The 12,883-nt window shown below is 49.9% G+C and overlaps 1 protein-coding gene across 4 annotated transcripts in view; it reads right to left on the minus strand.

Annotated features, from left to right (window-relative positions):
* Hspa12a (heat shock protein family A (Hsp70) member 12A) overlaps positions 1-12,883 on the minus strand; it is a 154,437-nt gene that overhangs the window by 53,765 nt on the left and 87,789 nt on the right. Inside the window, exons 1-2 of one of the 4 annotated variants that reach the window (XM_005008090.4) lie at positions 10,874-11,028; positions 10,256-10,388 (exon numbers count right to left, since the gene is read on the minus strand). The exons of 2 other annotated variants lie outside the window; for them this stretch is intronic. In XM_005008090.4, the coding sequence (XP_005008147.2) occupies positions 10,256-10,298 (43 nt within the window). In that variant the 5' untranslated portion in view covers positions 10,299-10,388; positions 10,874-11,028. Of the gene's footprint in view, positions 1-10,255; positions 10,462-10,873; positions 11,029-12,883 lie in introns of those variants that run through there. One more of the 4 variants, XM_003479639.4, reaches the window with a different exon arrangement.

The following is a 12,883-nucleotide window of genomic DNA, read 5'->3' on the forward strand; positions in this document are numbered from 1 at the left end:
GTCAAGTGAGGGACCATGCAAGAACAAATATGGGGCTCCATAACTAAGGCATCTTTCAGTTGTAGCAATCTGAGCTCACACCTCATTCTTCTGAGTTAAGCTTTATTTCTCTGAAATCTGTTTTACAATGTAACTGCTGCAGGGCAGGACAAGTCCTTGGGTTATCAGGCAGACAGGTTCAGGTCCTTGCTCCATCTCCAGTCCACTGGGGGTGGCTGCCTGGACTGCAGTGTGGGAAAGATTCTGAGGACATCTCTGAGCTCAGGTGGAAGGTGTTTGATGGGAGTCCTCAGGCTGGTTTCGTATCCTAACTTTGCCAAATGTTCCAGGGTTGCCTCTGGTCTCCCTGTGCTCGAGGGCCCACCTATAAATCAAAACTGTGGCCCCAGTCTTGATATTTGACAGTGTGGCTTCATTTGCTGTTGATGCCACCACGAGCTGTTTTCTGACACTTAACTCCCATCTCCATTTTAGTTTGGGAACAGAATTCCTGAAATTTGTGCTGTTTCCTGCCAAACTAGCAGAGTTGTGAATAATGAGAAAGGGAAAAGAAAGGAAGGAAGTGACCAGAGGAATTTAGTCTTTAGCACAAGGAAATCTAGTGGGCAAACAAAGAGAGGCCAAGTAGAGGCTTAAATCAGCAAGTTCAAGCCCAAATGCCTGCATCTTCTGTATCCCAAAGGGCATCAGGATTCTGGGCATAGAAGTTATTGTTTCTTGTAACAGAAAGACGATGAAGCCTGATTTACAAAAAATGGAAGATGACAAGGGACATTATTCTATTGCCAGTTGGTAAGAGGCAAAGAACCCTGATAAGCCTGGCCTGGTGACACACATCCATAATCCCAGTACCTGGGAGGCTGAGGTAGGAAGATTGCCACGAGTTTAAGGCCAGCCTGGAATATATAACAAGACTCTGTCTCTAAATGAATGAATAAACAAACAAATATTGGCAAAACCATGCTCATCTGTAATCCTGGGGTGCTCAGCAGGCTAAGGGGACAGAAGCTCCATTCTGCAGAACTTACAATCATTTCTACTATAATGCAGTAATATTTTCCTGAAAATCTTCACACCCCTCAAAACCACACATTAAAATAACAGGATCCATGGGGAAAACAGAATTGGTGCACATCCTTCAACACCTATGGAAATTTGTTACAGAAACTTTCCAAAAATAGTTATAGATCTAATAAATTTCTAGTATAGTCAAACCCCATCAAGGGAATGCCAGCACTCTCCTTTGAGATGAAAGGCCTTGGGGCACCCACTTCTTAGGAGAGCATTCTCGTCAAAATTAAAAACCCATTCAGAGCACAACTTGTCTTCAGGGGCAATGTCTTTGCAGAGTATTTGGGTCCCCTCTAAGCTTTCCCGTAGAGCCAAAGGACAGAAAAGACCCCAAAATGACCATGACTTGCATTAAAGGCAGGTATGTCTTAGATTTTTAGCTTTTCTTTTTTTACAGTTCTTTATGCATTACTCTTTCTCTCCTGATCTCTCAAAACACACTGGGGAAAACTGCAAATGAGTTAATACAACTTTTAAGCATACCATCGTTCCCGTATTTAAAATTATAGATCCACATCACAGATAAAACGATGTTAAGTGTAAGATGATCCTCAAACACTTGCAGAAAATCTTACCAAGCAAAAAGTTCTAACTGGGTTGTTTCAAAACATATGATTTTTTTTTTAGTATTTTACAGTATGATAAATGTAGAATGATTTTAGACTTTAATATTTTAGTTGAGATGAATCTCTGGATTCAAAACAATCACACATGCTTTGCAGCTCCTCTTCTGAAGAAGAAGAATCTCTTTCTCCACCCCTGGTGACTTGCATGGACAAGCAGAATGCAACAGAAGTGGTTTACACACCTTCTCAGAAAGGGCTCCACAGCCCTTGCTATGTCCCCTCTCACCCTCTTGCTGCTCTGAGACCACCACATAAAGATCCCTGAGCTGGCCTCCAGGAGGAGAAAAAGCCCAACCGGAAGCCATCACCAACCCTGTAGCGGAGGCCATCTCAGACTGTCCAGCCCCGCAAAGCCCTCCGATGTGTGCAAATCCATGAGTGATCATAAGGCAAACTGGAAAAGAACCCCCAAGCAGAGTCCTTCCCACAGAGTCTTGAGCAAATAAAATGACTATTGTTTTAAGCCATTAAATCGTGGGATGATTTATTACATAGCATGAGCAAACAGAGTTGTGCTTGTAGGATGGGAAAAATGTGACATTTTGTAGGAATTTCACTAATTCTTTAACTCTTCGATTATCTTCCCTGTGTGGGAGTTAATACATCTTTATTCGGGTTTCAAGGATGCCATAGGTCCATATGAAGAAGTTAAATCAGCCCTGAAAGTGGCAATATCTCCAAGGATATTCCCATGATGGAATAAGAGACAAGAGCTGATCAACAATCTAGACTCCAGAAAGAGAGGTACCCAGGTACTCGAGGAACTCGACTCCATGAAACACTGAGGAGCTGCTTCCAGTGCTCAAACAGGGACCACTGTAAGAGGACAGAGGCTTTCGAATTAACACTTCTTAATCCAGGCAGACCCCTTTCTTTCTGCCTATAGCAGGCTCAGATACCCCCTCCTAAATATGCCCATGTCCTAATTTCTGGAACCTATGAAAGTGTTGCTTCCCCCAACAACAGGGATTTTACAGGGTGATTAAATTAAAGATCTTGAGTTGGCACAGTGTCCTGGGTTATCCAGGGAGGCTTTATGAAAGGTCCATATAAGGGAGAGGCAGGAAGGGAAATAGTTTGATCCCTGACACCTCCAGAAAGACACAGCTCTGCAATCACCTTGATTTTTGCCCAGTGAGATCCATTTGGGGTATATCATTATTACTTTTTTAGAGGAAATCAAACACAAGACTTCATGCTTGCCAGGCAGGCATTGTCTCACTGAGCTAAATCCCTGGCCCAGGGCTTATTTTTTATCTCCAAGAATGTTAGGTAAACCATTATACTTGGCAATGCGGAACTAATGTCAGATAATTCCTCCTGCCTAGAGGAATGAGTTTGATACTTATTCATTAATTGCATTAATAGCTGTCTAACATTTATTTAGTGTGTACTTCATGTCTGGTTCTGTTTTAAGTGCTTGTTTTGTGTTGGCGTTGTTTTGGTACTAGGAATTGTACTCAGGACCTCACACTTGCCAGGCAAGCGTTGTGCCTCTCTGAGCTATATCCCCAACCCCTTAAGTGCTTTTCTTGAACCAAGTCATTTAATCCTCACAAAACCCCACATGGAAGACACTACTATAAGCCACACTGTATGGGAAAAAATTAAGCCTGGAAAGGTAACTTTCCAGAGTCACACAGCAGGTAAATGACTGCTCCAGATTTGAACACATGACATCTGACCCCAGATCCCATATCTGACCATTACACCTCCCAAATCAAAGTAACAGTGGCAACAGCAATAGTATGTACTGTGCACTTGTTTGTACTACACTCAAGTACTTCACAAAAACCCTTTCAGAATACGGCAGAAGAAATTGAGAGACAGCAATGTTTTTGTATCCAAGCTCAAATCCGAGATCTAAGCAAACCCTCCTGCCTGCCTTGTCCCACTCGAGGCCCTGATGGCTGAGAAGAAGACAAGGTAGCGCCACCACCTTATCTTCCAAATGGAGATATATGGAAAGTGAAAGGAGTCGTATTAGCGTAACGGGGGCAAGGTGTATATCCTACATTGCAGCACAGATGAATGCACGGACACCCTAAACGCAAAGTCGCTAAAACACTGTGGCCCAGAGTTTCCCAGAAGAGATGTTATGCAGCTGCTGCCAGCCCCATATGACACCTGTCATAGCACAGGCACAGCTGGTTGAGGAGGGGTGGTCCCAACAAAGTTCAAAGAAGCATCTGCAAAGTTCAGATCTGGCGCTTAAAATGCCAGGAGAGCCTGGCTGAGAGTGGAGGAGAGTCCATCTGAGGACAGAGTTCAGACAGCACTGGATACAGTACAGGGACAAAAAGGCCTTGAACCCCACTGGCTGCTCCAGTCAGAAAACCCAGTGAGGAACTAAGTCATGACTAAGGGCCAAGTGGGAGCTAAATGGGACCAAGAGCCTGAGACATGCAGCTTTCCTCCAAGGTTCCAACATTGATGGATAAGATCTCACATGGCCCTTGTCTGCTCCAGATTAGCTCCAGGGTCTCAGGCCAGCCCTTTTCCCTGCTGAGCCTCCTGGACAAAAGGCAGTCACTAATATCCGCCCTACTTGTACTAACAAATAACTACAGCAGATTACAGCAAACATGGACTGTACACCAGGAAACACACTTAGAACTCTTTTTTGGGGGGAGGGGGTCAGTACTAGGGATCGAACTCATGACTGGGCTTGCAAAGCAGGTGCTTATGCCACTGAGCTAAATCCCCAGCCCCAAACACTCAGAACTAAGCATGGATTGTGGGAGCAAATCAAATTCTCTTAAGATGCATCCTATGATTATCCCCATTTCAGAGAAGAGGAATCTGAGGTGAGCAAAAGGGGATGTGTATGTTATTTGTCCAGAAACCTCAAGCTGCTCAGTGGTAAAGCTAGGAATGAATCCAAGCTAAGAGTTCCTGTGAGCCCTTTTTTCCCCCATCCAGTCTCCCCAAACATTACACTCTAGTTCAGGGTCCCCATTCCCCTGGTGAGAGAAGGCAAATGGTCATTCAGAGTCCAAGCAGCCACATTTCACACTGGTTCTACCTGAGTTTAGGATTCATTGTGAACTTCGCAAATGTACAGTTAGGGCCCATTTCCAAGATGTACTTAACTACAATACGTGGAGAATGGTAATCATAATGCCCTGTGCTCCTCTCAGTCTCAGGAATAGTAAGGTTCTTCCCTTCCTTTTTGAGTGCCTTGCAAGCTTATTCCATTCAAGAGACAATCTTCATCTGGTACAGGGTCCTAACTCTCTCTAGAACTCTCAGGGCTCCCTAGGGACTCAGAGCACAGCCTCCATCTCCAAGCAAAACCTCCTGTGGGCAGCAGGGGCTGCCTGAAGAGCCAAAACTTTGTTTGGGCTTCTGTGTATTTATTTGTGGTCACCTTCTGTTTATGGCAAGGGGTACAGGAGTTCTATTTATGGAAATGATATAACTACTCTTCCTGAAATAAATGCAGTTTTTAAATGATGGGTTGATTTTGAAGAGAATTAGCAACTCACAGTTTGGGGAAGGGGTCATCCATAATCAGCAAGGTGAACCTCAAACAACTCAATTTTGGGAAGGAGTTCTCAGAGGATGCAATATGCCTATAGCTGACAGCACCAAGATCTTTTGTCACTAAACCCGGAGGAGCTGTGTCACCTTGCAAATGACCTAAAATGACTCTGAACCTCAGCTTTCTCCTATGCAGAATCACCCACTCTGTAGGATATTGGTAAAAATTAAATAAAATGATACTAGAGCCAGGCATGATGAGGTACACCTCTAGTCACAGGTACCCCAGGAGGCTGCGGCAAGAGGATCACTTTAGGTCAGGAGTTTGAGACCAACTTGGACAACACTGTAAGAAGTCATCTTTAAAGAAAAAAAGTAGTAATATAATACCAGCAACACATTTAGCATAGAGCTTATGTTAAAGATTTTCTGACTAAGACAATGCAACACAAGGTGGTCACCTGTCTGCTGTTCCCTGTCCCACCCCAGGTGCTGCAGTCCTGAGTCTGATGTGTGGCACTCCTGGACTCACAGTGTTGGCTGCCCACTGGAAGAGGTCCTGATATAAAAGTATGAAATGAAGATGGGATATGAGGACTTTTGAGAAGCCCCCCAAGGGACTCCAACAAGAGAACTGAGGGAAACTAATCCTAAAGGATCATCCCAAGACCATCCCAAGAGAGTAGCTGCCTATATGTAAGTTTCCTGGAAGCCAGAGCAGCCCCCTTCTGCTATCACCCTCTAAACACACACACACACACACACACACACACACACACACACACACTCATTCACTCACTCATTTATTGTGGAATCTGTAGGAATGGGGAAAGAGCAGGAGGGGACACTCAGACCATTTTCAAACGAGTTACTTCAGAGAGAGGATTATCACTGGCCTAAAATAACCAGGATCTGAACATATCACCAGACAGCCCTAAACCTGAGAAAAATCAGAGCAGAATCTGCCTTTCTCCCAGAGTCCCTAAGGAAAGCAAACCAGCTTGACCCACCACCACATCATACGAGGAAATAGTGATCCCAGTGGGTACTGAGATAGAGATGCAAAGGCCACCTCTCTCTTCCCATTATGGCCAAAGGGCTGGATGAATGACCAGGCCATTTGTTGTCAGTCCATATTCTCACTAGGTTCCCAACATATCTTAAGCAGGCATTGTGTACCCCTTCACAGGTGGGGAAAGTCTTTGCTCTATGAGTCACATGGATGTAACCCACCCACAATGCATATGGCTACACATCCAGGGGAAGAGCACAGGACCTGCAGTCATCTACCATGTCAGGAACACAATAGAGGGCCACAGGGGCTGGTTTCCTTGCTTAGCACTCCCCACTCTTCTCTGGGGGATGCCTAGGCCCAGCCAGGCCCAGAGTACCCGTGAGGACAGTGTTCCCATTAAAAGGCCCTGATTCCTGCCTGCCACTCTAATTATGCACAGCAGTAATAAAGAAGCTTTCTGTCTTACCAAAGACGCCTCTTTATATGACAAGAGCGCATTCTGCCTCCACAAGATTGAGTCCTCACTCAGAGCCTTGTTGGAATCAAACAAGGAATCAAAACCTCCTCTCTTCAGAGACTGCCCAAGCCCCACCCACCTCCCTCCTCCAGTTTGGCCCACTTCTGAGCCTCTGAGTTGCTAGAAGTGGCGCTGTAGAGAGGCCAGGACATGGACACCACTCCCCACAGCTGGCATCCTTCATGGCTTGCTGACTTACATTCACTCAACACAGTGAAACATTCATTGGGCACCTGCTTGAACCCTTACTAAGAATATGGACATGAAAAATGGTTCTGGCCCTTGTTGAGAGAAAAGGCACTAAGAAAAACAGCACAGCCTTTTAGGCTCCTTGACTGATCCATATTCCAGTGCCATTTACTGGACAAGCCATTGACTTGTCCAAAGCTCTCAACTGGCTCACTGGCAAAATGGGGTAATGGTAATTAATATCAACCTGGCTGAGGAGTGAATGGGATACATACAACACAAGGGGCGCACCTAAGCTCTCAAGAAAAACTAGTTGGAAAAGAAGAAACACTATTTGGCGTCACCAGTGGTTAAATACCAGAGGTTTTGGGATTACACAGGAACATTTCAATCAGATGCATGAATCCAGGAAGGCTTCTGGAGAGGTGGCACCTGAACTAAGTTTGAAAGGATCAATAGGAGTTTGCTATACAAAGGCAAATGTCTCAGGCAGGAAGGAACTGCAGGGACACCGGGGCTCTAGCAAGTACAAGACATTGCAGGGAGAGGGCATGCACTGGGGGACATGGGAACCATCATGGAGAGGGCATAGCTGCAGAGGCTGGCATTGGCACTGTGGTAGATCCCATGGGGAGAATCCTGAATTTCTGTATCCAGAGCACCATTCTGACCTTCTCTGGGTTCCCTGCAACTGTAGCCCTTTCCTTTCCACCTGTCCTCTAATGGCCAGAGGGAATAGGGCAGCCAGCCCATCAGTCATACGCCCATTCACTCAAACACAACACAATTTTCTGGGGGCCTATGATATACCAGGCACATGCTAGGAGAGGGTGCACAATTTGCTTTGGACCCTGGGTCCAGTAGCCCAACCCTAAAATCCCTCCAGATCCTTTCCAGCTGTGCACCTCTGGGCCTATCAGCTTGGTCCTTGGTAGAATGGTGAAATAGGGGGTCACAGGGCCCTGGAATTCAACAAGTGTGATCAAGGACAAATGAATAATTCAATAATCCTAAATTGCAGCACATACTAAGTCTTCCACAAATGTCAAAATTTAAATGTTTATTTTTATTAACACTAACTGCCAGGTTGACAAAAATCCCATCTCTAAAGTCCAGTGTCAACCTCGAGGGGACCTCCAATCTCAGCCACCATTTAATCCCCTGACAGGATGGTTCAGGAGGGCTATTTAAGGAGTGAAAGACTCCTGGAACCAGACAGCCTGGGACTCAATCAAAACTTCTTAGATGTATGACCTTGGACAGGTCATTCCATTGATGTTTAAATTTCCCACCAACAAAGGGAAATCTGCTAACATCTTAAAAAGATAAATAATTCATGTTCACTGCCCATCACAGAACATGCAATTAGTATACCTCAGAAATCGATGGAGGGAGGGGGGAGTAGTCTCTCCTCTGAGATGCTATAAATATCCCCCATTTTGCAGATAAAGAAATGACCACCCAGAGAGGCAGAGTGAGTTGCCAGGAACGGCTTACTCTTCAGGTTGCTGTGTCCTAAGTCCATGCACCTGGAGTGCTCACTGGGAACCTCAAACTCAGTGGAAGGGAAAAAAATACTCCAGAACAGAGTGGGGAGCAGCGGCAGGTGGCCTGGCACACCCTGCATGTGTTTCCTCATCTTGGGTGGGACTCTCTCCCAGTCCTGGTTTCCTGTGACTGAGTGTGTATGTCCGTGTGTGAGTGTATGTGTGTGCGTGTGCATGTGTGTCGGTGAAGGAAGGAGCAGGGCACTGAATGTAATTTTCAGGGTAACAGTGTTGAGGAGTGGGTGCACATCCCTGCTGGCAATTCTGATTTGGCTGATCATATGCCCAATCTTACAAATGACACAACCACCCACTCCTTACCAGCATGAAGATACAAGAAGAAACTGGCTCACTAACTCTCAAGCTTTCAGCAAGCCTAATGCTCCCCAGGATCACCCTAAAATCCACTACCACCACCCCCAGTTTAAAGAAAAGAAGTAGGGGAAAAATGAGCCAATCCAGTTGTTGGGTGATGTTCACACAAAGCCAGCTACCAGACTACTGCACTGCCTGCGGCTGGGGAAGATCAGGAGAAGGGCAGGTTCATAGTGCGTGTTTGGGCACTGCCTGGGCTCTGCACCATTCCGCCCAGGCCTGAGCCGGGTCAGGATCCCCCAGCCCCCACACTGCGCTCCCCCACCACTGCAGTGCGCGTGGGGAGGCGCCTCCCAGATCCGCAGGAACAATGGGCTGGGGAGGGGGCAGGTGCGGCTCCGGGAGCGCAGGGGTGGGGGCGATGAGGCCACCTACAGCCAGAGAGGGACGCACGGCTAACTGGTTGCACCGCTGCAGGACTCAGTTTCCCAGGCTCTGAAGTCCCAGGCGAGCCGACAGCCTCTCTCGTGGCTGGATCTCTCTTACCTCTGTGTATTTTAATTTCATACTCGCAGGGCGGCTAGCCTAGCGTTCCAGGAAAAGCTGCCGGACCTCTCTGGGCTCCCCTGACTGCCAACGCCAAGGCCCTGCAGGTCAGGGATGTGAGGCGCCTCCTGACCCCAACTTTTCCCACTTGGATAGCACAGCAAGACTGGAATCCAGGCCGGCCCATCTCCTTCGCCGGCGAAGCTTTGATTTATAGCCCTGGGCGCCAAGAGTTGCTCCTCCTCTTTCCCCAGCCCCGTTCCTGTCCTCTCCCACTGTTCCTCCATCGAGTCCTAAACGCGCTCTCTAAAGAGACCCCGGCACATTTGCAAAATGTGTGTCAAATTTCCGCACCGGGAACACCCCCACCCCGCCCCTGGCAAGAGACCCCGAAGCTTCGTCCTTCGCAAGCCCAGAGAATCCTGCGGATGGGTGGGGATGCGAGAGAACGGGATGTCATTCAGCTGAAGCGGGCAGCCCTCACACCCACGGCATGAGTTCGACCCGAGTGGGTTGGAGGTGAAGGGACAGCTCCAAATCTCCTATTTCCCACGCCTCGCTGAGTCACGGAAATGGACCGCGGGAAAACGGCCCCCGGAGCCGAGCCGAGCCGGAGCCGGACATTCATGGGCCAGCGCTGGCATCCCCAGGACAGCGCGCAGGGATCACAGGAGATGAGGCTCTCACCCGGACTCTGGCTGGGGCCGCCAGAGTGCCCATCTAGGACTGCGGTCCGCGTAGCAATGCCCGCACCCCGGCCGGAATCGAGCACGTGACCGACCGACGGGCCACCTCTGACCCCCTGGGCCCAGGGTCTCTGGCTCCACCCTAGAGGGCAGGATGGGGCGGGGGCGCCCACTTTTCCATCGCCTGCAAGGGGCTGCAGGGCGCAGGGCCCTCCCCCGCCCTCACCGCTGCAGCCTCAGGACCCGCGCCCCGCACTTACCTCGGGACCCGGTGTCGCTGCCACCGGCCTCCTTGTCTGCCATGGTCGCTCAGTCTGGCCCGCGAGAGGAGCCTCCGGCGCAGCGACGTGCGGGTGCAGGTCTCTCCCTCTCCTCGGCGGGGTTCGGCCAAGCCTGAGCCGCCACCGGGCAGCAGGAGTACAGCTCTGACGCGGCCGCCGCAGCCCCGGCTCCTCCCCGCGCCCGGTCCCCCCCCCCCCCCCCGGCCGCACCCCGCCCCCAGACCCGCCCCCGGCCGCGCCCCGCCCTCCCGGCCCCGCCCCGCCCCGCGGAGCCCGGGCGGCCGAGACGCCAAAGGAAGCCTGCAAGGCGATCGGCCCCGCCCGAGAGCTCCGCACCCCAGCCGCCCCTCTGAGCCGGGGGCCCCTCTCCCCGAGTGCTCGGGAACCCCGAGCTTGCCGCGGCGGTGGAAGTGCAGGGGACCCAGGCTCCCGGCCCGAGCGAGGCTGGGGACTCGTTTCAGGGTTCCTGGGCCCTGCTCTAGGTCCGCTCCTGGGAAAGCACCGCGTAGCAGGGCCTGAACCCTGCAGCAAGGACCGTGCACACAACCTACTCCCCGGAAGATGCCCGCCGCTGTCCCCAGCAGTCCACACACACACCCCCACACCATCACCGCCACCCCAGGCTCCGAAATAAGAGGTCCAAGGCGAGCAGTGCGGACTCCAGCATGTCCGGGAGCCAGGATGCAGACCCAGGACCAGAGGTGGAGCTGAGCCCAGGCATCGCCTCGAGGAGTCCCCCTCCAGGTCGCCTTCGGGACTCCATGGCAACTCGAAAACCAGGGAGGCGCTTGAGGCGGAGGCTGAGTCCTGTCTTCCATATATGGCGCGGGCCCCGACCCCGGTTAGAAGTCTGAGAATAACGCCATTAATAATACATGGCTTCCGCGGTGAATGATTCATACTCTGTCCTCCAGCTCCAAGCACCCAAGTGCACTGGCACCTGGTAAGGCCTGCCTGGCCAGGCAGCTCGTGCGTCCACTGAGCCACCGCCTTATCTTGACAAGGAGCGCGATGATTAGACTCTAATGACCACGGTTATTGGGTCTTTCCTTGTTGCCCAGCGCTGCGCTGAATGCTTAAGTGCCTGTCTCCTTTCCTCCTCATCACTGTAACAGTTTGCAGATAAGGGAACAGAGGCAAAGCTTGTGAATACCCCACTGGGATCCCCACCAGCTGGTAACCACCAGCTATCTTCCTGAAAGGCACCAAGGGGCCATCAGCATGCAGCCTCGCATAGCTGATGGGGAGGGCAGGCAGCTACTGGGAGGCCCAGATCCCCAGATCTGCTCTGAAGATGATGGTAGAGCAATAAAACTTGAGCTGAGGATGTAGCTCAGTACTAAAGCACCTGCCTAGCATTCCTGAGATCTGGGTTCAGTCCCCAGCACTGCAAAATGAAAAAAAAATATTTTTTTTTTTACTTTCTGTCTGCCTTCATTAAAAATCCCATATAAATCCCTGGCTATGTGATTATGGTCAACTCATATAACCTCTCTGACCTTCAAGCTCCTCATCTGTGAAATGGGTATGATGAAAATACGATCAAAAGTCTGAAGAGCATTAGACAAAATGACGCATATAGCATGCTTACCATGGAGTCTGGCACATGGCAAGGAGTTCACAAAGCATTAGCTGTTAAGTCACAGGCATCTTTTTAGCAGCAGAACAGGGGCAACTGGGCAGGAAAGTGGCAGTCTCCACAGTATTTGAAGGTTACTCCCAGGATGTAGAATACCATGTTCCCACAGAGAGCGCTTGGCCTACCAAGGCTGCTTGATTGTTGAGAAACACCCCACCCTCTCAGAGGCTGACCCAAGGCATGGGCTCCCAGTGAGGCTCCTGGAGACCAAGAGCTCAGAGCAGCCAAACGCAGACAGGAGGAGCAGTGGAGGCAGTTATCCCAGGCAACAATTTGGCCCAGCTTCCTGCAGATGGAGAAGAGAGGGGCTAGCTGGACCCTTCGTCCACACCCAGCTGCCTCCTGCTTGGACTTGATCTCCACAACTGAAAGAATACTGGGCTGAGAGTGGGGTTCTGGTCCTGAGTGACTGGGCCAAAGCCACATGGGTTGGAAGGTGAGAGTACCAAGGTCCCATGGACGGATGCCTGGATACTGACACCAAAGTGTTATTCAGCACAGTTCTGATTGAGTCTTTTTTATGCTCAAAACTACACTGAGCTTCCCTCATCCACAAGGGAAAAGGCCTAACCCGTTAGTGAGATATTCAACACCTTGACATCAGTGAGCCCCAACCTTCCTCGGCTGTATTCTGCCCCCACCCTTCCTCTGATGTGGATGTAAGCTACTTCTGTCTCCAGTTCTTCACCCCTTTACTTCTCTCTTCTACTAGCTCACACCCAGGCATCCTTCAGGGCTGCAGTTCCTGCCCCAACCCCAGTACCCATAGTACCCTACACACCCACACACTTCTGTTTATTTCTGCCCTCACTCTGTGGCCCAAACAGCTCAGCACTCAGTAGCCTCCCCTGTTCATCTGCAGGGACACCTGCCTCCACACCCAGGGCTTGCTTCAGGTTTCCAGACCTATTAGGCATTTCTCTCGGGTATCTGGAGGTCCCTCACAACAGACTAAAGCCCAGCCTGCC

Source organism: Cavia porcellus, unplaced genomic scaffold, assembly GCF_034190915.1.
Source record: "Cavia porcellus strain 051 isolate PalLab524CR breed Dunkin Hartley unplaced genomic scaffold, mCavPor4.1 scaffold_2, whole genome shotgun sequence".
NCBI classification, from domain to species: Eukaryota; Metazoa; Chordata; class Mammalia; order Rodentia; family Caviidae; genus Cavia; species Cavia porcellus.